General features: G+C 36.7%; 1 protein-coding gene across 1 annotated transcript in view; it reads right to left on the bottom strand.

Moving 5' to 3' along the window:
- LOC124168519 (papilin) overlaps nucleotides 1–24,734 on the bottom strand; it is a 452,639-nt gene that overhangs the window by 19,166 nt on the left and 408,739 nt on the right. The window contains 12 exon segments of the mRNA XM_046546846.1: nucleotides 252–461; nucleotides 1,854–2,087; nucleotides 2,253–2,423; nucleotides 10,165–10,374; nucleotides 13,238–13,408; nucleotides 16,641–16,823; nucleotides 19,316–19,495; nucleotides 20,744–20,920; nucleotides 21,272–21,448; nucleotides 22,567–22,743; nucleotides 23,234–23,458; nucleotides 23,978–24,151. Coding sequence (XP_046402802.1) covers nucleotides 252–461; nucleotides 1,854–2,087; nucleotides 2,253–2,423; nucleotides 10,165–10,374; nucleotides 13,238–13,408; nucleotides 16,641–16,823; nucleotides 19,316–19,495; nucleotides 20,744–20,920; nucleotides 21,272–21,448; nucleotides 22,567–22,743; nucleotides 23,234–23,458; nucleotides 23,978–24,151 — 2,289 coding nt within the window.

Genomic DNA, 24,734 nt, shown 5'->3' with positions numbered 1-24,734 from the left:
AACCTAGATCTTTGAATTTTACTTTCCTGGGGACTCAGATGCTCTATCATTCAGTGATAAGTCACCTACTATACTCTCAAAACGGTCAAAAAATGAGAAGGAAGCATTCACCCTGCTCTTCAGTTATTCAAATTTTTAGATATTCACTAATTTTTTCTGAAGAAGGAATCAAGTCTCCTTCTTCCGATATCATTCTCAGGTCCTCAGTTGTGGAATCTAGGAAGAAAATAAGAAAAAACAATTTGTCATACCTTGTCCTCTGAAAGATCCACAATTCCTTTCACATTGCTCCTGGGTTGAAAATCGATTAGCATTGCCACCACAGCCAGAGAAGGAAAATGCCTCACAATCTCCTGTTCTGTAATTATAATACCATGCTGTAATAATGCTGTCATCATCAGGACTGACAGGTTGACCAACACAGTCACCAGGATCCAATGGAGCAGTGCATATGTCGTCTCCTGAGAAAAGACATAAAATAGAAAAATTTGATGAAAAATGTGTGGTGACTAAAGAAAATTAAATCAGCTTTAAAAATTTATAATTGATATAATTGCTCACTCAGCTTGAGTCAGGCTACAAACTGAACAGCTTTACTTAGTTATTTCATGCTAACATTATAGCATAAAGACTTCTTAAATTGGCTTTTGCGAGGTAAAGCCTTACTTCTAAATATTAGATCAAAAAATTCGATCACATTAGGAATGAAACAATGCAATGGAGAAAAAAATGTAATGGATTGAAATGTTGAGTCTGCTAGAGGTAATAAAGGGAGTTAATAAGCCTGCAGAAAATTTGGAATGTGCACTGCATATCTTATGGCTGCTGAGGAAAGTGAATACATATATGAATAGACACTACCGATCATAGCATTTATTAGTCATCTCGAACCTCTCTCATGCATATGGCCCAATATATCCAAGAATGAAGGCTATTGATCGACTTTAACACTTTTAGTGCAGCAGGCCGATATATCGGCTCTTATACAGTACATTATTTAATTTGCTATAACTTATTACATTGATATATTTTATTTCAGTAAACGTAAAAATATTTTGTCATTAAAAACCAGTTTAATCTCAATAATAAAAAAAACTCTTATGGATATGTAATAAAATAGCTTTGTATTGTTTTTTTTTCCTAGTTGCTACGTTTTATTAAAATACTCTCCAACTAAATTTTGAGGGCATTTTTCAGTTCAAATCTTCAAACAACATCAGCCATGCAATTGCTCCAGCCTTGGTGCTGGGGTTAAGAGTGTGATTAGGTATCCAAGACCAACAACATCAGGGAAAGTGAAAAATGTCATGATTACAAAGTTCATTTCCTAGTTTTATACATATTCACTATCATGACAATCAGACTAAAATTTGGGAGATCTTGCTATAGATGATCAGGAAAATGACTTTTAATCACAGATTTTGACAACTCTAAAATTATAAATCAAATAGAGAACACTCAAGAATTCACACCTCCAGTGACCAAACTCTTTTATGATTCCAATAACTGCTGGACATACTCAAGTCGGAATTTAGATACAAGATGAAACTAAACAAAAAATTTTCACTGATAGGTAATTGGTGCAATGCCATTTTTTGCATGGCTTAAACCAGGGCAGACTGGAGATTCTCTCTCTGAAGCCATCCACCATCAACCAATCTCAGGACTGATGGCTGTTGATGATGACAATTGTAAGTTTGCTCTGCAGCAGCAAGTTGACAATGCAATATCAATATGAGATACCCACTTCTTTCAATATTGATATACATAAATAATTTATTTTGATGGATATCTCCTTGAAAATTCTCATTGACATTTCCAGATATTTTTGAATGACATATGTATTCTCTTACCTCTTTCATAAGTTGGCTCCTCAGTGGCAGGCACTGGCTGTGCTGGACGGGGAGGATCCGTGACGACTCTTCTTTGACACCTGCGCTGACATGATTCTTGATCATTGAACCTATTTTTATTACCCTGGCAGCCACCATAGTCAAACATGTGGCAACTATCAGTTTCATGATCATAATACCATTGCGTAAAGCTGCCACTACAAGGACCGACTACCCTTGGTAGCACACAAACATCTGAAGAGAAGACAGAAAGCAGAATTCAGCAAAAAATTATGCATTTCAAACAACATTTTTTATGCTTATCGCACTTTATCATTTCTTTGCAATTATCAACAAAGACAATGTATAGAATCGGTACCAATAAATAAGTGAGATGTATTTATTCCACCCAAGATTTACCTTGTGCATTGCCACAGTAATTTTCACATTCAGCCCTGGAGTCAAATCGGTTTTGATTTCCTTGACAGCCTCCGTAAGTAAATGGCTTACAAACACCATCACGGCGGTCATAGAACCATTTTTCTGATGCCTGAGTGCATGGTCCGGTGTCATCAGGGTAGAAGCAGTAATCTACCAAGAAAAATATTAATGAATACATATGCTTATAAAAATGAGCTCATACAGTGAAAATCATGTGAACTATGTATGTACAGTAAAACTTCGATTTTACGCACTTCGATTTTACATCAAGTCTCGTTTTTACGCAGCGGCACTCAAGTCCGGCCGGAAAGCATAGGGAATTGCAATGGTGAAACTTCGATTTTACATCTTTTCTTGATTTTACGCAGTTTTTCGATTTTGCGCAGCATAACCCCAGCACCTAAGAGGTCGCTAATCTTGATTTTACGTAGTTGTCTTTCGGCTTGTTTTGAAAATCCGACTAGAGCAATATGCAGTTAGGTTATTATTTCGTCTCAATGAGTTGCAAAAATGAATACAGGAACCGTTGAAATGACATCGCGCTGTTGAGCGTGAAACTAAATACATCGCGAATCTAATTATTGCTTCCCCGTGAGCCCTCTCAGTATTATTTCAGGCTCCTTTACGAACGCGAAGGTCGCTCTTAGTTTAAATTCGCCGTAGAAGGATATCGAAACCTAAAACACACGGCAATCGCCGTGTATGCGTAACTACTTTTGATTAAGACATGATCGCTGGAGATATTAACATTATCACCTTTCGTTTATTATTCGACTTATTGATCGACGCTGTTTATATCCACAATTATGAGCTACGGAATATCTATCCCCAACGCAAGGCTTTCTAGAATTTTGCCAACGCTATGTTTTCCGTCGCCCCAGCGAAATATAACGGCGAAATGAGTCGTTAAAAATACTCCCGTTCCAAAATTTTTGCTTCCAAGGTGATCCAAAAAAGATAGTCGTACTTCTAGTATGGACGTAAGTCGATGGCGATTCAACACGATGGTAAAAGCAGCCTGCATTGTCTCATTCCCAGGCTAACCCCACATCTGCGGGACAAATGGAGGCGAGGGAAAATTGCTTGCGCTGCGCGCTTATCAGAACCGACTCAACTTGTATCTCATTGTCAGATGGTTTAAGTTAAACATGTTTGGAACTTGAATAGCTATTAGCTTTACTCCGCTAGGTGGCAAGCGTTTTAACGGAACGGGAGTTAATGCCCTCGGAGAATAACTCGCGTCGTCAATCGTTATGTAATCATTGAAGTCAAATTCAAGACGTAAGTGGTAAGGCAGTCCCTTTAAACTCAGGAATGGCTTAGTACCATTAAATCGAAATGCAAAAAGTGTCCGGTGTTGTTATCAGATATGGGGAAGCAAAATATTACGTGAAGCTGAGTCACACGGCTTGTGAGTCGAAGGTCCCGGCGCTGAATTCGCGGAAGAATGCCGACAGAGAAGCTATTCTCGGAAGAGTCAATCAACTAATGCTAAAATTTCATGGGGAAATGCTTTTTTAATGCATATAAATTATAAAGAAGGAAAATTTTTCAGGACTATTAGTCATTTTTTATTCATCACGGGCGGCATGACGGCAGTTGCGTGGTCATTTAACACGTTCCGTGCTCATGACGTAGCGTCTACGTCATGGCAGTCACTACCCAGTGACTGATGACGTAGACGCTACGTCATGATTCCCTTTTGCGTTATATTCCGCCCTGAGCGCCAGCCACCGCTGTTAGGGTATGGGAGAGGGTCAGTCACCACTCTTCGCCTGTTTGCCGTGCGGAAAGCTCCGAAAAAATTTTTTTTCGATTTTTTCTGTGTTTTTCTATTTTACCCGGTTTTGCTCTGCAAGGACGTCTTTGGGGGTGGCTTTTTACAGTGTATTTTTTGATTACTTTAATTTTATAATGCAAAAAACAGTTGTATATTCTCATAATTGTTCTTATACCTTAAAAAAAAACTTTTGCAAATATTCAAAGCGAAATAATAAAAAGAAGCTTTTACATTTGACGAGGATAGGTAATTACTTTATTACAAGGTATTTTATCTTTCTTTGTGACTTTTAACGCAATGATTAGATTGTGTTTATTTAACTGGTTTTTACAAGAAGGAATACAGATATTTTTCCCTTGTTGCTATTTTCATTTTTAACGTCAATTAACGCTATCGTGGTAGATTGCTTAGCTGGTTGCCTAATTTCGGACATACTCCAGGTATGTGTATTTTTATCCTTACGATAACAATAAATGCTTCCGTTCTTATACTTTTTAAGTTTCAGAGTGAATTTTATTTGCTATGATTTCATCATGGCAAAATTTGTTGTTATCCCTGTTTATTTGCTGCTATGCATGAAATAATATATTTCCATAAATTTTACAATAACTTCAGTAAAGTCCTGGTTCCACATTGCAATTTATTTTTACTATTTACATTTCCTGCACAATAGCCAGACTTCCCCATCCTTATGTTCACTAGCATTTGAATTAGAGACTCATTACTTGATTTTTTCCATAATATCCGAAATACTTACAAGCATTCTATTTGGCATCCTCCCCAACAAAAAAAATGCCTAAGAGAACAATTTCCACTAACCCAGTCACATACCGCCGAACTCGGAGAAACTGATCCGGCCCGAGGATATATACATCCGAGGATATAAAATGGGCAATACGTGTCCTGAAGGAAACCATAGAAGAATTTCCCCACTTTTTGGCCTTATTTTTCGTGCTAGAATTATCCAAATCTCCCGTATCTCCTATAATTGAAAAGCTTGATCTTTATATGACTTGCATTGGTTCAGGAGAGAGAATTCGCTTGATCAATTCATGTCTATTCTCCAAGCCGTTCAAATCAACAAGAACCTATCTACGTTCTCTGACTCTTACACTCCTCTGGCCCACTGATTATTCAAAATTAGCCCCATATAGACGCATTCAAGGAAACAGTGGAAAAAGTAGTGAACCGCTCACGTGACCTAAGTTTGGAAGAGTCTATGATTCTATGGAGAGCTAGGCTGGGATATAGTGAATATATGAGGGGAAAGCGCTACAGGTACGCAATGAAGTTGTATATGTTGACGGAAGCAAAGGGTTTGGCGCTGCAGGTTCTCCAACTCAGAAGTGTCTGGAAAAGGGGAGTCGGAGAAGATGGTAAACAAATGATGGAGGATCATTTTGACTGAGGCTAATCCTTTCATATTGATAACTTTTATAACAGTGTAGCCAGTTCTAGATTCCATCCAAATGGGAAACCTAACTTGACGGGGACACTGAGGAGAGGCAAGAAAGTTATTCCTCTTTTGGTGCTCTGCTACGAATTAAAGAAAAGTGAGGTGGTGGAGGCCTTTCATGAGCATAAAATCGGTATCCTAAGGTGGACGGATTAGAGGGAAGTGCGGATGATCATCGCTAAAAATGAACGAATCTACGAAAAGGCGAGGGTGCACGCCAAGAAAGCCACAGGCGGTGGTTGAAAATAGCAATTAAAATTGTGGCATCGATCATTGGGATCAAATGATGTCTGACTTTCCCATTGAAAGAAAATTCATCTAATGGTACTAAAAATTGGGAATCCACCTACTGAAATCACTGTTGCTGAAACGTAATTTTTATTCAAAGAAAAGTTTTTAAAAATTCCGCTCATCGACTTTCTAATTCCAGTTATAGAATCTCTTATGACAATATCTGTACCTTCGATCCCTTTGAGGAGATAGTCATCCTAGTCTGCCTCAACCAAAAACAAGGGCTTATTAGGACTTTTATAGGATTTCCCCGATTATATGAAAAACACGATAGACAGAAAAGACGAAAACAGAAGAGATGTAGGCAGTGCTTCAAGAATAATGTCCACCAGGATACATCATATTATAGCCCCACCTGCCTATCTGATCCTCGATTGTGTCTTGACTGTTTCCAGAAGTATCACAAGAATTTGTGATGCGGAAAATTATTTACCCAGCGGGAAAAAATTATTTTTTAATGTTTACCTTTTATATTTTCTATTTCAATATTTATTTAAAAAGATATTATTTTATGCAAAGTATTTACTGACTGAAAAATTATTCTAAAAATGCTGGTCAATTTTTGATTTGTAAAACAATATGTTTCATTGCAACAATTCTTCGTTTATACAAATTTCCCCTTTCATTTATAAACCAATGTATATCATTATAAAATCTTATCCAGAGGATATCATATCGTTCATAATAATTTTTCCACCATAGGGAGCAACACTTTTGCTGGAAATATTGGTAATACTCGCAATATTTTCTTTTGAGCAATAAAACATTTAAAATCGTATTTAAATGTATCATTTCCAGACTATAAAAATAATGTTTGCTGCATTACTATTTCCATTATTTTTTTCCAGAAAGTGATAAAGTCTGAACGGGTTTTCGCTACAGTACTGACAAAGAGCAAAGAAATGTGGGAAACATAAAGGAGTGTTGCGGGACGGTATCAAAAGTTTGACAGGATACTAAGAAAATTTAAATTTCAAATTTTTATCAAATGAAGGGTTATTTTTTTAAAAAAAGTGCGAAAACATGTAGCAGGCATCACAAATCATAAGATCACTTCGTTAAAGTATTAATAAAAAAATACAAATTTTTGCCAAAAAGTCAGCCACAGGGCATTTTCTTCAAAAAACGGTCAGCACGGAATGTGTTAAATAGCTCACTTAAAAAAAGTGATCTAAGCACCGGAAAAATCTGAATTTCCGAAAATCCCGGGTCCTGTGTGCTCCGTATTATCTATGGTATGCTATTTGGAGGTAACCAACAACTGGGGTCATTAGCGCCATGAAGTAAGGGCTGGGGGGATAGGTACCCTATGTTGGCATTAGCCAGGTTGTAATGATAAGCTCAAAAGGGACCAGGACTTAACTTCCCATCTGATGGACAGAGTGGTGCACTGGAAGTGCCCTCCACATTAGACTCAAGTAGGGATAGGGCCATCTCTGATAAGTCTCTGCTACTGCCAGGACTTGAACCCAGGCCCACAGGGTGTAAAGCCTTTGTGATGTATTAGCAAAATTTTGCACCCTGTTAATGGGGTTAATTTGGATGACTATCCTCAGGTATCTCATTTCTTCAATCTACAATCTTAGTTTGTCTGCTGGTGGTTAAACGGATTTCCTGAAAACTGCTTCTAATGAGAATATTTTCGAAAATTAGCTTCTCTGCGACCATTTAGTATCACCATTCCGAAATTTCTCCTGGGTAACAGAAGAAATCTTAGTGCCAGAAATGCTGGCATTTCAACCATTTTGTTCAACCATGGGAAACACTGTTGAGGAATGCAAAGTTGTTTCTCTTAAGGTAACACGTCATCTGTGGTGTTGCTTTTGAGTAAATAAGATTATTAGGCTTCATTTTCCGAGCAATAATGAGCGAGTGTTATCCTGAAAACTATACTCCTCCTCAATACCAACTCTTGATTTTACACACTTTGATTTTACACAGTGCCCATATTTCGGTCCCTTCAACTGCGTAAAATCAAAGTTTTACTGTAGTACCTAAACATATTTTACCCATTCACCACTGCATTTGTAAGCTGTGAAATTATCTGAGTAACAAATTTGTTTTCTTCTAAATTTTTATTCATATAAATATCCTGGTTGCTGTTTTTTTTTATTGCAGCGTGCTACCACACCACTCAGAGGGCTTCCAGCGAATGGGTTACATTACAGGAAAAACCTATCATTGGCATCAATATGCCGTAGGTTCTTAGCCCTTTTGAGACGGTGGAGTTTTTGTCTTGGCATGACTGCTGTACTGAGCCGCAAGAGACTCTTCTTTCCCCCGGTAGGGAGTAGTTGTGCTCCCTCCTTTTCAGGTTTACGACCCTACCTGCGGCATTGGTTCACAGTCAACTTATGGATTGCTAACATGTATTTGGCACATGGACAATTGTTGCTTGAACGTAAAATGCAGACTTTGAATTGAATTCCTCATTTTTTTCTGAGCATTGTCAAATTTTAAAAGAAGCTCTAAGGTCAATATTAATGCATTTAATGCAACAACAATTTCCATGTTGATATTTATACAGAACTTGAGATATTAGTTAATATTTATGGTAGAAATTCTTTTAAAAATTGTAAACGCTGCTCAAAAGACAAAGAATTCAATTCTTAGTTTATATTTCTTGAGAAAAGAAATATTTATTTCAAAACCTGGCTGGATAAACAATTGTATGACCCTTACCGCTATGAGGGGTAATATAAGACGAGGGGTCTGGGTACCTGCTCCAGGATTTCAAGGATAAAGCCTAAACCCCGCAGTGTTGGGTCCTGAAACAAATACATCTTACACCCCTGACCGTCATATAAGGGGAGAGCTAGGAAAGGTATATATTAGACATTCGTTCATTTGCGTAAGAAAACCTCTGACGAAAATATGCGGCTTTCATCTCCTGGGTCAAGAAACGTCCACTCGTATATTTTCGTCATTTCATTCAAATCATATTCAGCAGATTCTTATTAAATTGTGCTGAAATCACCCATTCCCTATATGTTGATAAATACAGATTTCAAACAGAGCTCCAACATAATTATGAAGTTTGTCCTTTTACCATGTGGATACATTTTTTTAACCATTGACATGATGTTCAATTAAACTTAACAGAAGATAACTCATGCTTGTGAGTCATGGGTGAGCCCTTCTATACAGAGGATCCAGGAAATGAATTTTTGGGGAGAGCTTTCTCGGAGCTTAAGCAATGCACAACAGAATAGCAAAAGAGCTAAAAACCAAGGTTCTTGTCCTCTATTTTCCTCCCATCTTCACCAAGAATTAAACTTGAATTATATAAATTGGTACTGCAACGAGACAATATTTAGTATACATGGTGTATCGTAAAAGTATCTGTAACTTCCTATTTTCAACTAGTTGCCCCTGAGCACAGGCAACACATCTTGCGTCATGAGGAACTTTCTGGGTAGGTTGAGCTACAGGTAATACAAGTAAAGATTATAGTGAGTTAGTCAAGGGATTTAGAACCCTTAAAAGGTTTGGGACATATGGTCTACGCGTGCTCCCTCCAAGATAAACCCCCAAAATGTACCCTCTCTTCAAATGATAAACATTTTTTCTGAGAAAAGTGCATGTTGCACTCCAGGTGAGCCAACGTTAGATAGCTGATCAAAGGTGGCTCATATCTGGTGCTTTCTGAAGTGCTGGTCAAGATATTTTTCAGGTTTGAGTGATCACTAGTAAGGCAGGATGGGTCATTTTCACCCATGTCCAAACTCAAATTTAACTGTTATTTTTGGTCATTCTTTTCTTAAATACATTTGTGTATTTTTTCTCATGTCATAATAGAATAGAAAGAAAATTCCACAATTTTTATTGTTGAACCACAGTTGATAATTTTTTATCCTACTAGTTAAATATAGGTACATATTAGTACATGAACTAAAAAGTATTTTAAGCCCATCCCAGTAAACCTTAAATTTAAACATTGGCCAACATTAAACGTCCATTACTAACTTAACCAATTTATATATATGTTATTGAGTAAGGCTCTTATAGTGTCTAACTTAAGTTTCATATGTCCCCCACAGTTAGAACAATTGTTATTGTATTTTTATGAAACAACATTTTCTAAGCAACAGTTTCTCCTACTAGGTAAATTTTGACATTTCTGTCATTGGCTATTCTTCCGTATAATATGTACATACATTATCAATTGTTTACATTCATGCATTGATTTTATAACAATTGTTTATATTTATAAGCAAAGCAATGGTCGCTGGCTGCACCGTCACTTGGCAACAACACAGCGCAGACCACCGCTGTTTTTATCGATCAGCACCCATCAGTTCATAATTTCAGTGACTAGGTTCATGCTCTTGCAAAAGGCAGTCAATGAACTCCCAAACACTTACCAGTACGGAACTCTTGAACAGGTGCTTCAGTGCTGTAACCTGCAGTACAGCGATACTGGCAGTCTTCTAGCCTAGCAAAGTTATTCTGGTTGCCTCCACAGCCTCCATAGTAAAATTGCCTGCATCTCAACTCGTACGAGTCATAATACCATCTTGTGGTGAAATTCCTGCATTCTCCAACCAAAGCAGGCATCATGCATGTGTCTAGCTCTAAAGAGAAACACATGTATTATATCTTCAGCATTGACTATTTTTATTTGAGTTTTTATGCAAAATAAGTAGAAAAGGAAAAGAAAATTTCATAAAAAATGATCAAGGACATTGATCTAAAGGCAAATGATTTCATAAGATCCTCCTTTCAAGGAAAGCTAAAGTTCCGAAAATATTCATCAAGGCAGCTGACCAATCAATGATATGATCAAAATAATGAAACCATTAATTAAATTGCTGTTAAGTGATAGTGTTTAAGTAGCATTAGCTTTTTAAAGTAGGAAAACTTGGTAACGCATTGAGTTAATTTATGGTATTCATTTCTTACTCAACACCTTGCATGCAATTTCAGCTATGAATTTTTTTTAGTAAAATGCAAATAAATTTTAAACCTAATCCAAATACATAATTCACAAATATAAGTATACATAATGTAATTCCCGTTAGTTTCATAAAGTGCAAACATAACACTCAAGAAAATTAGTTCACAACACAATGAATTTCCATCGTCATGCTCCAATAACACTGTGTGAAGGTAAGTATGCATAATTATTTGATAAATAAATACAATATTTCCATTCAAGTCATTCAAAACAATTTAATGTGGTGAGATATTACCCTTAGATATTTTTAAATGTACCCATTAGAAAACATATTTTCATGCAATATTAGCTCAAAGAATTAGGTACCCAAAATGCAATGAAAAAAATAATTCAAGAAATTCAACACTTTTGATGAGCAAACGCATGAAGATGATTCTGACCCATTGTCCCCCATCTAGTGTTCTTGATTCTTGCAGCGACATTATTATTATTAACAGTATTTATTCATCATTTTAATAGACCTACTATTATTATTAGCACAGCAGTGGTTAATTTGCATCAAAGTGGATAAGAAAAATATGTTACTGCCATACTATGCATCTGAAAGAACTTATTTTGGAGAGGTTCGAACTACCACATTCGTATTGCTACTGTGGAAATCCTCTGCTTTACCACTTGGGCAACTCACCGATTCCAACAGTGTTTCATTACGAGCTTTTGTAAGCCATGCAAGGAAACGAACCAGTCTCCTTGCGCCACTAAATCAAACTGAATTTTAACACGCAGTGGCATTACTTGCTGTGATATTGCAGCAGACATACCTAGGTTGGATTTAGGGGGAGGGGTGGGGGCATGTGCCCCCACCCCCTCCCCCTAAATCCAAGCTAATCCCCCTAAACCCCCCCCCCAAGCACTTAAAATATAGACCAGATTTTTAATATGGTTATTCATTACGTTGGTTTTATTTTGTGTATTGCGGACCCTCAATCATTCAATTTAATATTCAAGCAATAAATTACGAGAGATATTTAGCCAAACAGATATAGGAATTCATTTTTCCCCCGAACCACAAGGGACTTAAATAAATGCTAATCGTAATTTTGTATTTCTTTTTTTTTTTTGTGGAAATGGTTGGTGCCTTAACACCCTCTGCCACACCCCTTTTAGGTGACTTTCGGGGTGGTGTAGATGTAGATGTATATGAATATTAATAACTTTCATATCAAAACAAAGAGAACATTTTCTGCATTAATTGTTGTATTTTGTTTTTAATCTCAAATGTGAGAAGACCTGTCTGACTCTCGTGCCCCCAACCTCCCAGAAAAAAATCCTGGATCCACCCCCCTTTAGGTGGCCGATTTTTTTATATGTGTGCCATGTTCACTATCTCTCATCGAAAAACTACAGGGTTAATTGTAAGAAAATATACTTTGACGGATCAGCTAATTTACGAAAGAAAGTAAATTAAAGGATTTATTATCTAGCATGAGCAGTACAATTTATGTGATATTAAGCATTGCACATATCCCACATACATTTCCCTTTTATGATGTGTAATTAAAATATTGCAGGAGATTGGAATGTTGTTCAAATTACCCTCCTACTGGTCCGATAAAAAATACCGAAAATCCATTTCCAAACTGCGACGAAAGTAGCACCATTTCATTCGTTGCAATACTTTTGAATCTGACTGTACATGAGGATGTGCATTTTTCACACTATGGCCAAATTTTCTGACAGTCTAACTAAAACCCAAGTCTGAACGCAATCATTTTTATTTTCCTCAGATTTAGGCTCAAGATATGAGATCCTCTGACATACACTAGATTTCAATGAACTTAAATTTTTTGATGTTTCGAATGTTTCAGGTCAGCTTTCATTTAGTACCTAGGTATTTAGAAGGGGCAAGTGATAGCTAAAGTTGTTTACAAGCCAGGGAAGGGTCAGATAGGAAGGGTGGAGAGAAACCTGGTATGTAACAGTATTGGAGAGCTCTTAACGAAAGGTGTCAATTAAGGGGCCATGGGTTAACGTTACTTTGCCCAGACAAAGAGCTAAATGCTCCTCTTGAATATTACAAGTGGGGACATCAGAAAAATCTCTGCCACCACCAGGATTTGAACCTGGTCTCACTGGAAGGGAAGCCACACACACCAGCTTCATCTCAATCCTTCATTCTTAGCCTTCTTATTTATGGCAGAGTAGTGATTTCCATGATAAAATGCTATATTTATTTTTGCCTGTAAATTCTTTCAAGCTTGGAAAGCAAGCTGATAAAGTCTTTTGCTATCAACACCTAGTCTCAAATTCTTCAGTTTACTTTCACATAAGGCACTGATAGAATAACTGATAATAGTATAACAAAAATCATACATACTCATCAGTAATTAATTACACCATTAAACTGAAAATGCCTAGGTGAAATATATGCACTGTCTGCATGCTATCCTTTTGCATTAAAATATGAATTCCACGTGACCGAGATGGCATAGATCTTTGAGAGTCATTTGAAGCTTCTTCAATCCAAAGAAAGAACTCACCTATTTTGGGTGGGCAGACTCCTTCACACTCTGCCAGAGTTTCAAATCTGTTTGAATTGCCTTCACAACCACTATAATAGAATGGCATACACCTGTTTTCTGAGCCATCAAAGAACCACCTTGGAAGACGCTCTGTGCAGTTCCCTTGAGCTCTAGGTAAGGCACATAATTCTGAACAGGCAGAAGAAATATATGGTTAAAATTTGCATGCAATTATTACATGCAATCACAGGTCAACACTAAAAACAAATCATTGTCATTTCACAAACACGTGGACATGAAAAATCATCCCAAAAAGTGTTGATGCCTCAGGTTTCGAGAATTTACACAATCATAGCTTATCACTCAATTTAAAATATTTGTACCGAATTACTTTTCAAGCAAAGTTAATAAAAACGGGTCATAATTTTGGCCCTGCATGCACATATCAAGCCAAAACAATTGGTTACAATCACTTTCTCTGATAACAGAAATGGATATAAGTATGTAAGAGGGGTTGGGGGAAAATAATTTTTGAAAGAGCCATTTAAGTCCTCTGCAGTGGTAGCTCCTTGTTTCAGAGTTTGGTTTGAGGGAATGCAGAATACATATTACATATATCTATATATCAGAAGAAAACATATTCCATCAGAATATATCTCTCTTCCACAAGTCACAAATGCAGTTGTATGACCTTTCAATGCTTAGCATGCCTGTTCGGGCGTGGGGAAAAAGAGTCATTCTGTGCCAGGCATGCCCAACAAGCTTGCTAAATTAAAGGGCGTAGTCATGAAAAATAAGAAATCCAGCATCATGAGGGGCAACCACTGGGAATTTTAATCTTACAGCCAAAGGTTTATAATGAAAGCAGTGACAGGGATGGGATTACTAAGTGGATACTTGTAAATTTTCAAAGAATGAATTTAGGAATCTGAAGAGATTGAATTGGCAGATAGATTCTGAGATGTAACTGAGAGAGGACAATACATATTACCGTTGCAGAATATTACTAGCTAATGTAATTAACTCTTAAATTTTTCCATTCTAGATACCAAATAATGAAGCGCCACAATGAATGGTTTTAATATCCTCAAGATTCTGTGTGTATGTATATTTTAAACTATTATGTATGCCAAGAACAACCTCAAAAATTATACTTTGAATAATAATGTACATAGTCATTATACAAAATCTCACAGTGATAAACATCATAATTTTCTACAAACATATGTTGCTAAAAGGGGGCCCGGATAAATGGGCATAGAACTTTTTAATAATTTGTCTGCTGATCTTAAAAATGTGAATGATGATATTTTGTTTAAAAATAAGATGAATAATTAATCGTAGAGGGCGTAACTTGGTGGAAATCCATAATAGCACGAATACAAGGATCAAGAACTTTGCTATTTCCACATAATATTTTATTAGCACCGACCATGGTTTCGTTACAGAGTAACATTATCAAGGTGAAGATTTAGGTAAATTGACAGTATATATATAGCAGGAGTCGTTGGTAAGGGGGAGGTAAGGGTTGGGGTTGGAGCTGGGTTTGGCGTCACTGTAGGTGGGGTGGGTGGAGGGGTGGATGAGTCTTCACCTTGATAATGTTACTCTGTAACGAAACCATGGTCGGTGCTAATAAAATATTATGTGGAAATAGCAAAGTTCTTGATCCTTGTATTCGTGAAATAAGATGAACTTTTACTGAGAAAAATGTATTATGTATTCAGTTGATGAATATCTAGATGATGCTCTTCAACACTTTAATGTAAATATGTGGACAGGGAAATATGTATACTGTTTGTTATGTTTGTATACGTATATATGTATAATGTATGATTTGACGTGCCACATATCAGGGCCATTATTTCATGTATACTAGATCGCTGGGCAAATAAAATAATAATAATAATTTCATAGATATTTCGACTCTTTCGCTGCTGCTCACTCTCCAGAAACCTTCCCATCACATTCTGCAAAAGTAGGCAGGGAAAGTATATTCACAGCAGCAAAAGGGTTAAAAATTTAAATGAATCGTACTTTCTAATTTTTTCACCAGATGAAGTCGGAAACTAAAACTTACACATTTTATTTCCATATTTCCAAATATTTATTTAAATAATCATATATGATGGGTCTCACTAATCTGAAATTCTGAGGCAACAATACAGCATTCTTGGGATCATTTCTTAAGAGGTGCATATTATTGAAAATAAAGATGGAATTAGTGTATGCACCTTGTGAATTAAAATTATGAAAATTTGTGCCCTTATTGTCTAAAGTAACATTCTTATTAATGCCAAAAGATGCAATTCAGGTCACATGCAATTCCAATGCCATTCCTCAAGACCAATTGAGGAAACCACATTTCGATGGCTAACTTCTAACAACACGTACCTATCTGAAAAATAGCAACTTTTCAGGCAAGCAAAAAAACGATTATTTTTTTTACTTGCTCACTAAAATCAAACACAAAAGTTTATAAAACTGAAATTGAAGCATTCATTTGCAAACAAAGAGTTGTTTTTTGCTTGTATTTTATTTTTTAAATGTTATTACACTTTTTTTAAGACACCTGTCTCAAACTGACCGATTTGAGGTACGTGTTGTTAGAACTTAGCCATCGATATTTATCACAATCCCCATGCTGTCACATGGTTAAAGACAACGTTTCACCAAACCAATGTAAGAATGACATGATAATTCAAAGTGCCAGAAAAACCTATGAAGGAACAGAGTGTGCGGAAATTGATGATACATATAATAATGGCAGTGTGGCCTGAAAATAGATTTCCTAAACTATATAATTCACTGCGGTTAATAGGAACAAGAGTCAAACAAAAAATAAAGAGTAGGTATCTAATACAAGATGGACATAATATATACAGGAACACAATAAATCATATCATCAGGTTATATTAGTTACATATCAAGGTAATGGTAGAATGTCAATTCCACTGATAAAGTATAATTATTATTAGTACAACGTGATAACTATAAGAAAAAGAGTTAAGAGGTTATTTTGCATTAATAAAGTTGGACTTCCAAAACCCCCAATCATCAATCCTTTTGTTAATGAAAAGACAGCCACACATGTATCTGCAACAAATACATTCATTAGGAGTTAAAATTCCATTTCAATTGAAATCTCTATTCTCCGCCATACTTACACAGAAGAAACCCAAACTACCCAGGATAACACAGCATTTGTTTTAAACTACGTAGAGTCACGAATTACAGAAGTTAGATTAAGATGCAACTGCTAGAACTCTAAACACATAAACAAACACCAATTCATTCATCACTGCCCTACATCGATCAATCAATCAAGTTCTACCTTGTGAGTACTACAAGGAATGAGTTAGACCTGAAGACAGCATTTCACCCAATAAGAAGTAACACCGAAGTTTTCTGAATGGAATACCTCTCTGTAACGTCACATGACAACTGCTCCGGCACTCATCCTCACTGCGAAACCTGTTAGGGTTTCCTTGACAACCACCATACAAAAATTGTTTACAACTCTCAGTTGTAGAGTCATAATACCATCTCAAGAGAGACCCCGGACATGGGCCCATGTCTTTTGGAAGAGCACATATGTCAGTCACTGGAAAAGAATTCATTTCATGGAAATATGTACAAAAATGCTGCATACCAGCTAATGACCATCACATTGAAATTGATCATCAGATTTTTTAATGGCCACCAAAATATATTGTTTAACATTTTTTGATTCAGGAATAGGAGGCCATCGTGTCTCATCAAACTTAAAAGGCTAAGGAAGGGAAGAATCTGGAATACATACACTGCATCTCAAATGCCAAATGAGAAAATTTTTCCTGAAATGTGTTGGAGAGGCGAATGCAATGAAGGGTGTGCAGCAACAAAGGAACTGTACTAAACACAAATTAAGTTAAAAAGAATTTTTTTTAAATCGGCTAATTCTGACGACTTTATATAAAATCGGGCCCACATTGAATGTGTTAAGTCAACTTTGCAGGGATGACAGGATATTTACATTATACTCTCCTAAAACTGTAATAAGTTGAATTATTTAGTGATCATGTGTTATTTTGCAAGTTGATTAGATTACAGTAAACATTTTATCAACTATGTACATATGAGGTAAATCCCATCTATTTTTCCTTGCCCTTTTGGTGTTGAAATAATTCCCCCCCTTTGAATCATACTGTGTGGTACAAGATCTAGTTGCCTTTCGAAACCCCTGACTTGGCACCCCACATGGCTAGCATTCACTAACACCTAGAGCTAGGCCTATCTATGCTCTTTGGGTTCAATGTAATACCAAGAAGAACAATATAATTCACTGATTTCAAAATTTAGGGATGGAGATTTTAATTTCCAAGTGCCTTCTGTGTACACCTGGCTGTTTAAGAAAGATGGGGTCTGCTGCAGACTGTCTTTCGTACAATAATTTCTGAGAACATATACAAGATAGCATGGTCATGTGTGAAAGAAGGAGGGAGATAAGTATGTACAACACATTATAACCGAGAAGCAGATCTGAGAACCAAAACAAAGAACCAAACTGGTATAAAAAAATAGGAAACAACCTAAAAGACGAGTGAATTATTAGCCAAGTTATGATCATAAATCATGAATAAGTGCCATGAATTATATTTCTTCACACACTTTATAGTGCTTTGAGTGATGTAGAAGACAATATCACAAAGGCTGCATTAGCAACGCAAATTTGAGATGAGGCAGTGCTTCTTTTCTCAATTAAGGATAATGCATGGGCAAAGGAGGGAAAAAATTCATTAGACATGTAAAATTATGCATAAAATGCAAAAATAATGCCAATTTAAAGCACTCAAAACACTGGAGAAGTTGTAAACATGAAAGTAAACTTATTCTAAAAGTTTATTACTTGAGAAAAAAGCCTTAATAGTACTAGAGTTTACGCCTTGAACTCAAGTCACTTTGAAAATGTATGGCACCATTAAAATATTTTTTAAATTCAGGGTGGCATGCTTAAACAGGGCATAGTTGCCAAGTCAATGCAATTATTGGATTTTTGCCATGGGCTAAATCTCACTGCAAAAAATCTGCAATGAAATGGCACATCATGTGTGGAAAATGGGTGCATTCAGCCATGCCACATTTAGATTACCTCTGTTCAGAGGACAAGTGACAACTGTGTGAGGCTACGGAACTGAGCCACATGACGCCACAGAACTGATCGCTCACCAAAATTTAGGGAATGAGGGAAAACAAGCGAGAGTCAAGCTGCACAACATCTTTGCATTCATTGCACTCTCACCGAGCCAGTGGTGCAGCGAGGGAGGGGTTTTGGGGGATAAAATTGACCTCCCCCAGACCTCCCCCCAGACCTCAGAGAAATTTTTAATTTTAATCCATTTTCCTTAATTGGATTGACGTTATTAATAGAATAATCTAAGGATGACGTTATTAATAGAATAATGTAAGGAATAATAAAATATCCCTCAGAAAGCCGTAAAACTCACCATTTTGAACTGTTTATCTTAAAATTCCGCAATTAATTAATCTCGCACCTACCACTTATCCTGGTGGGTAGTCCATACGCCTAAACACCCCGGTTTTAGTTGCACCTAACCCCCCCCCCCCCCTCCAGCCTTAATTCCTAGCTGCGCCCCTGCACCGAGCAATCATTACGTTATAATTAACTGATCAATGAGCCAAGTGCGGCTGAATATGCCAATGAGAGGTTTAAAAGTGAGTACTTTCTGCCAGTATAGACACATTGCAATCCTTTTTTTTTCTATACTTGTTCAAAACATTTGAATTATCTCCCTATTTCCATTTTTTCTTCCTTAGCCATTGCATGCTTTTTCATGCGTGCGTACTTGGAGTATATACCTACTCAATAGATTCTAAATACTCTAAACTAAAATAAAAATGCTGTAAGTAAAGAGTTTTAAATTGTAAAAAAATGAAAATAGATCACCTTCAGCACCTGTGGGAAAATATGGTAGCTATGAAAGAGAATTACATATTTCAAGCTTAAGATTCAATCTTTGATGCATTAATAATTCAGCTTGGAAGCTTCTGGATAACATTCCTACATAATAATGATAATAATACATAAGTACATACCTCTGGTCCTGCCAGGCTGTAAACATTGTTGGTGGCATGCTTTCTCTGTGTGGAAATTATTGTCATTTCCTTTGCAGCCTCCGTATGTGAAGGACTTGCACATCCTATCGTCATGGTCATAATACCATCTCGAGTAATTTCCTCGGCAGGGACCTTCAACTTTGGGTTGATCACAAGCATCTGTAAATTCATTGATACACATAAAAATAATTTAGTTTTCTGTTCTTTTTCTAAGTCAGCTATCATAATTATCAGCAAGAGCAAAGGAAAATATGCAATGAAAATAAAATACATGTACTGGAAAATTTCCAACTTTGTAACTACTTTTGTATCTAATATAATACTGACTGATCAATTTTTATTAATAGCAAATATTGAAACCTGTAATCAAAGAAAATATGGAGAAAAGAGCTATATAAGTGGTAAAAAGTGAAGGAGCTCCCATATTATCATGCATATTCTAAGCGTACAGATCAAATACTATCAACTAATGTATCAATAATTGGCTAAAAACATAAAATCAGAGGCAGAAAACTTCCATCCCCTGAGATAAATATTCAAGTTGGTATGACTAGAAGTGATGCAAATACTTCTTACTAAGTTTTGCACCTCATAAGGACCTGATTTCACACAAAACCTGCTAGAATGAGGGGTTAGGCTTAGCTCATAATGCATTCTAGTTAGTTTGCGTGAAATCACAAACTGGGAGACTATTCCTTCCCCAGACCCTAAAAATCTTATGCCAACTGCTTGATCTCAAAGATATTTGGAAATGACTAAAAAGAGATTTGTTGCAGAGAATATGATTTTGCCAACATGCCGTATTTCTGAGACACCAAAAAAAATGAAGAACATCAAAATGAAGACCTTTCCTTCAATTTTTTGATGAGAGGTCATACACGACCTTTTTCCATGTTCACGTTGATGAGCAATGAATGTCTCCTTTTGGTGAATCAATTGCTCTTGTGCAGTAAGGGTGGTGGCAATAGCCGAACGTGCTGATACTATACTTTCAATGACTGAGGAAGTGAGAGACCATCTTTCATATGTGTTTGGTGATCAATAATGTTGGAGTCACTGCCAAAACATAGTTAACAGCAACAAGGACCTCTGCTTGCCCAAGAGGAGAGTTTGAGACACATTTGGCCTGGGACCTATCTTTATCTTTGTGTGTTCACTGGGTGCATACTGATAGACTTATTATTTTAAACTACTGCTGGTTACTTTGGTGCCATTTGACTTATTAGCAGTAAAATCTAACTATGTACCTTTCTGCTACTTCACGAATCTTCCAAAATTAAGTCATGAGAGAGCATTTCTACTCTCTGGATTTTTTCATTAAGTAATCACCACTATCTGTTGAGGATGCTGGGATATGACAACTTGTAAGAGCATGGAACATAAAAAAGAATTTTAATTAACACTTACCAATATTATCTGGTATCACACACAGTTCTTCACACTCTTCTCTGGTCTGGAACTTGTTGTTATTACCCAAGCAGCCTCCATAAATAAACTGTCCACATTGTTTCCTCTCAGCATCATAATACCATGTTGGATAATAGCCATCACATGGTCCCTCCACTTTCGGCAAGTAACAGGCATCTACGGAGTAATGTTACAATAAGATGCAAAGCTGCTGTAATCGATGATCATAATTTGTTATGGCTCAAAATGTATTCACAAAAATGAGACAATTGATATTATCATAACAGTCTTAAAGTTCTACTCACAGCTGCTAAAAAAGTTTTAATGAAACTGTAGTTTTAAAAGGCTTTTGTTGAAAAATGAACTAAGCCACCAGACTATGCTACTGTCAACATTCTAGAAGTGTCAAAATACATCATGGGGATAATAAGCCCTTAAAATCGATTTATGGATTTAATTAATCATTTAAAAAAATTATTCAATCAAAGCTGTGAAAAGCATGAATGGAGAATGAATTGCTTCGCTTACCCCTTCCAGGTGGCTCCACGCAAGTTGACTTGCAATCCTCTTGGCTTCGGAAACGGTTTGCATTGCCATGGCAACCACCATACCAGAATCGTGAACAGCCGCCATATTCGGTGTCGAAGAACCATTTGACGGAGAATTCTCGGCAAGGGCCTCTGTCCTTCTCCAATGTGCACATTTCTAAAAGTTAATTTTTTAGGATTATTAAATAACTAGTAGTGAACAAGACTGAAAGTTAAAGAATGCATGAATAAGAATTTAAAACACCGGATATTTTGACAACTTAAAGAGTATGAGAACTTTTTGAATTTTCCAAATACCCAGATAGTTTGTGGCTTCTTCCAGCCATTATTGTGTATCAAAATTTCATATTCACTATGATTGCTGTATTGAATCACAGATTGAAAATTTTGAGAACCGAGGTGTTAGCTGTAAATAAACGTTAGTAATAAAAAATGAGTAATAGCCATGGACATGAAACTTATCAGAGCCACTTTCAAGTATGTATACTTATAGAGTAAAATTTTTGGGGGGAAAATTATTTGTCCTGCCCTGGACTCATATACCTAAATATCCAATGAGTTAGTGCCAAAAGTGCTCTGACTATTAGCAGTCTTACTTTAGACTTCAGACTGTGGTGCTATGCGCTGGAATATATAACCTTGAGGTAATTAATGTACGATTGGCAGCATCTATATGTACCACAGTACCCTAAATAGCCACTGAAACTTTGCAAACTCTCTCATAATCAATCAAAACATTAAAATGGGGTCATACGCTTATACCTGAAACAGCAATTTTACAAGGTAAATTGGTAGACTGATGGGAGAGATGTCTCCTTGATGCTATGATGAAAAAAGTCTCCCTCATTTGGCCATTTTCTCATAACTTAAGAATAAAAAAATGCAAAAGTTACCAAGGCCCATTTTTCATGAGTTAGTGACGTCAAAGAAGTTCAGGTTCATTTGATTGTTTAGGGAGATATATTCAGTGACGGATAGAATCACTCACTGGAGTGTTATTGACAATGAACCATGAGATACTGAAACTTGACGTCAAGAAGTAGTAGAGAAGTGGTGCACCGCTCGGGGAGAATAAGTGAACTTATCAGTGAAAGGGGTAAGCCCATTGATATTCTGCCATGAGTAGCTTGAGAAGTAGGCAATGGATTGAAAAAAATGTGTCCCTTTATATGTATTTGTAACTCTATAATAATCAACAATAAAATAAAATCGTTAATGAGACTGTTTTTGGTAGTGAGCGAAGAGCATCAATTTAGAATGGCAATTACTTCTCACCTCCAGGCCTGATTGGAACATCATCGCAGCCCTCAAATTTGTCACCCTCAGCCATGGTAGCTCCATCGGGACAGCAGCCGTACTTGGACGCCTCGCAGCCACATTCGTCCGTCGGACTGCTCTTGGGAGTCTTTTCATCTGAGCAGCAACCAAATTCCGTATTCTCACAACCACATCCTACGGGTGCAAAAGAATGAATAATGGCGTTGAGCTCTAAGGCCTTAGAGATGCAAAATGGAATGTAAACACTCAATTGGCCATACATATAATATCTCCCAATGCTCATCCACCTTGTAAAAAACAAAGTATGTCAACATTTCAAAGCTACACATTTTGTTTTATGCATTAGCAAAATTGGTAATGCAAAATGAGGTAACCCAAGATTAGTTTTAGGATTTTCCAGTGAGTGAGTGGACACAAAACATGAGAAAATATCTCTTCTCTTTCATGCCCTGAAGACGATGGACAACTCACCCATCGAAACGTCAGCCGAGATGGAGTTGGAGAACCTGACCCGGTGGAAATCCCGTGTAACCTTCCACAATCTTCTCATTCGCTTTGAAATTATGATTTTTTAAATTCTTGCATTCAATCCCCTCTTATGATATCAAAGTACATATTTCCCAGTTGAGACAGTATCACTAAGCCTAAGGAGCTAAGGTTATACCTTGCCTGTGAGGGCCTCTAGCAATTGTAGCACCATCTGGACAGCAACCAAACTGATAAGTGTGGCATGGACACCCGCTGAAGTTGGGCCCACTGGCAGGAGTGTACTGATCAGGACAACATCCGTGAGCTGTATGCTGGCAACCACATCCCTCCTTGTTTGGACCTCGTGCAGCTGTTTCATTGTCAGGGCAACAGCCATAAGTGCTGTACTGACAGCCACAACCTACAATCGAAAAATATTTTGAGTCCAGTCAAAAAGCTTTCAGAGAATTAAAAGCAATCATTGGCAGTGTACAAGAGAGCATTATGACAAACTTCAGCAATACCTACTTTTTTAATGTTTTTGTATTTCTTACAAACCTCTCACAGTCACTTTCATGGCCACATACCAGGAGGAAGAGAATAAAGCACTAACTTATTTGCCTCAAACTCATATTTTATGTTTTTTTATTATTTTAAATAATTTACCAGGTAAAAATATTGATTACTTTTGCAAGGTATAATTAGCCAGATGCCAATTTGATTGTTTTTCTTTTTCATTTTTTAAAAATACATAGTATATTTATTTCACTTTCTCATTTTGGTATGAATATTCAGTAGGCCATTTCTCTATAAAGGGTTAGACTTATGATCTGAACTGATTCAGCGCACATTTTTTATTTCAAATTTCACTGATTGTGGCTATACATTTTTATAGGTTTCAACCAATAAGGCCTCTTAAAGCAAAACTTAAGTATCATACCTTCAAGATTTGGTCCTTGAGCAGCCAGGATATTATCTGGACAGCAACCATGCTCCGTGTTTAGACAGCATCCCTCAAAGTTTGGTCCATGGGCTGGAGTGAGCCCATCATCACAGCAGCCATACTTTTCATTTTTACATGGTGCAGCACAGCCATATTCTTCAGGCCCAAGAGCTTTCAAAAAGGAAAAAAAATTGGTGGATTGATTACAGCATAAATACTAGTAAGTTATTGTAATTGCAGACCCAGTGGGTAGAGATGTGGCTCTATGCTCCAGAGTCCCTGGTTTGCCTCCTAGGCAAAGATTACAAGAAAACTAAGTTAGCGTGTGAGGGTCATTGTTGAAATTTTAATGGACTTTTATTTAATTTATATGGTGGTGTATAAGGGTGGAGCATTTGGCTCCTAATTAAAGAGTCTCTTGTTCACATCTCTCATAAAACTTTCTTTCACCCCAGACATCACCATTAAGGCACAAAGAATGACACTGTCTCACCTTAGCTGAATGTGAGATACATAAGTATTCACATGCAAATGGCTCAGCAAAGAATTAGCACCAAATTTGCCAATGAAAGTGAGCCTTTGCATCAAAGCACTTTGGGAGTGATGTGAAAACAAAATAATTACAAAACTGAAGAATCATTAAAGCTGAGATAAAATGAATAAAATTGCATGCTCAGATATGTTATACGTAATATTTCATTTATTTTTTTGGCTTATTTGACAATCCTGAATGTGTACGTGCTCCTGATAATCC

Source organism: Ischnura elegans, chromosome 11 (assembly GCF_921293095.1).
Source record: "Ischnura elegans chromosome 11, ioIscEleg1.1, whole genome shotgun sequence".
NCBI classification, from domain to species: Eukaryota; Metazoa; Arthropoda; class Insecta; order Odonata; family Coenagrionidae; genus Ischnura; species Ischnura elegans.
This window is presented reverse-complemented; position numbering and strand designations above follow the sequence as displayed.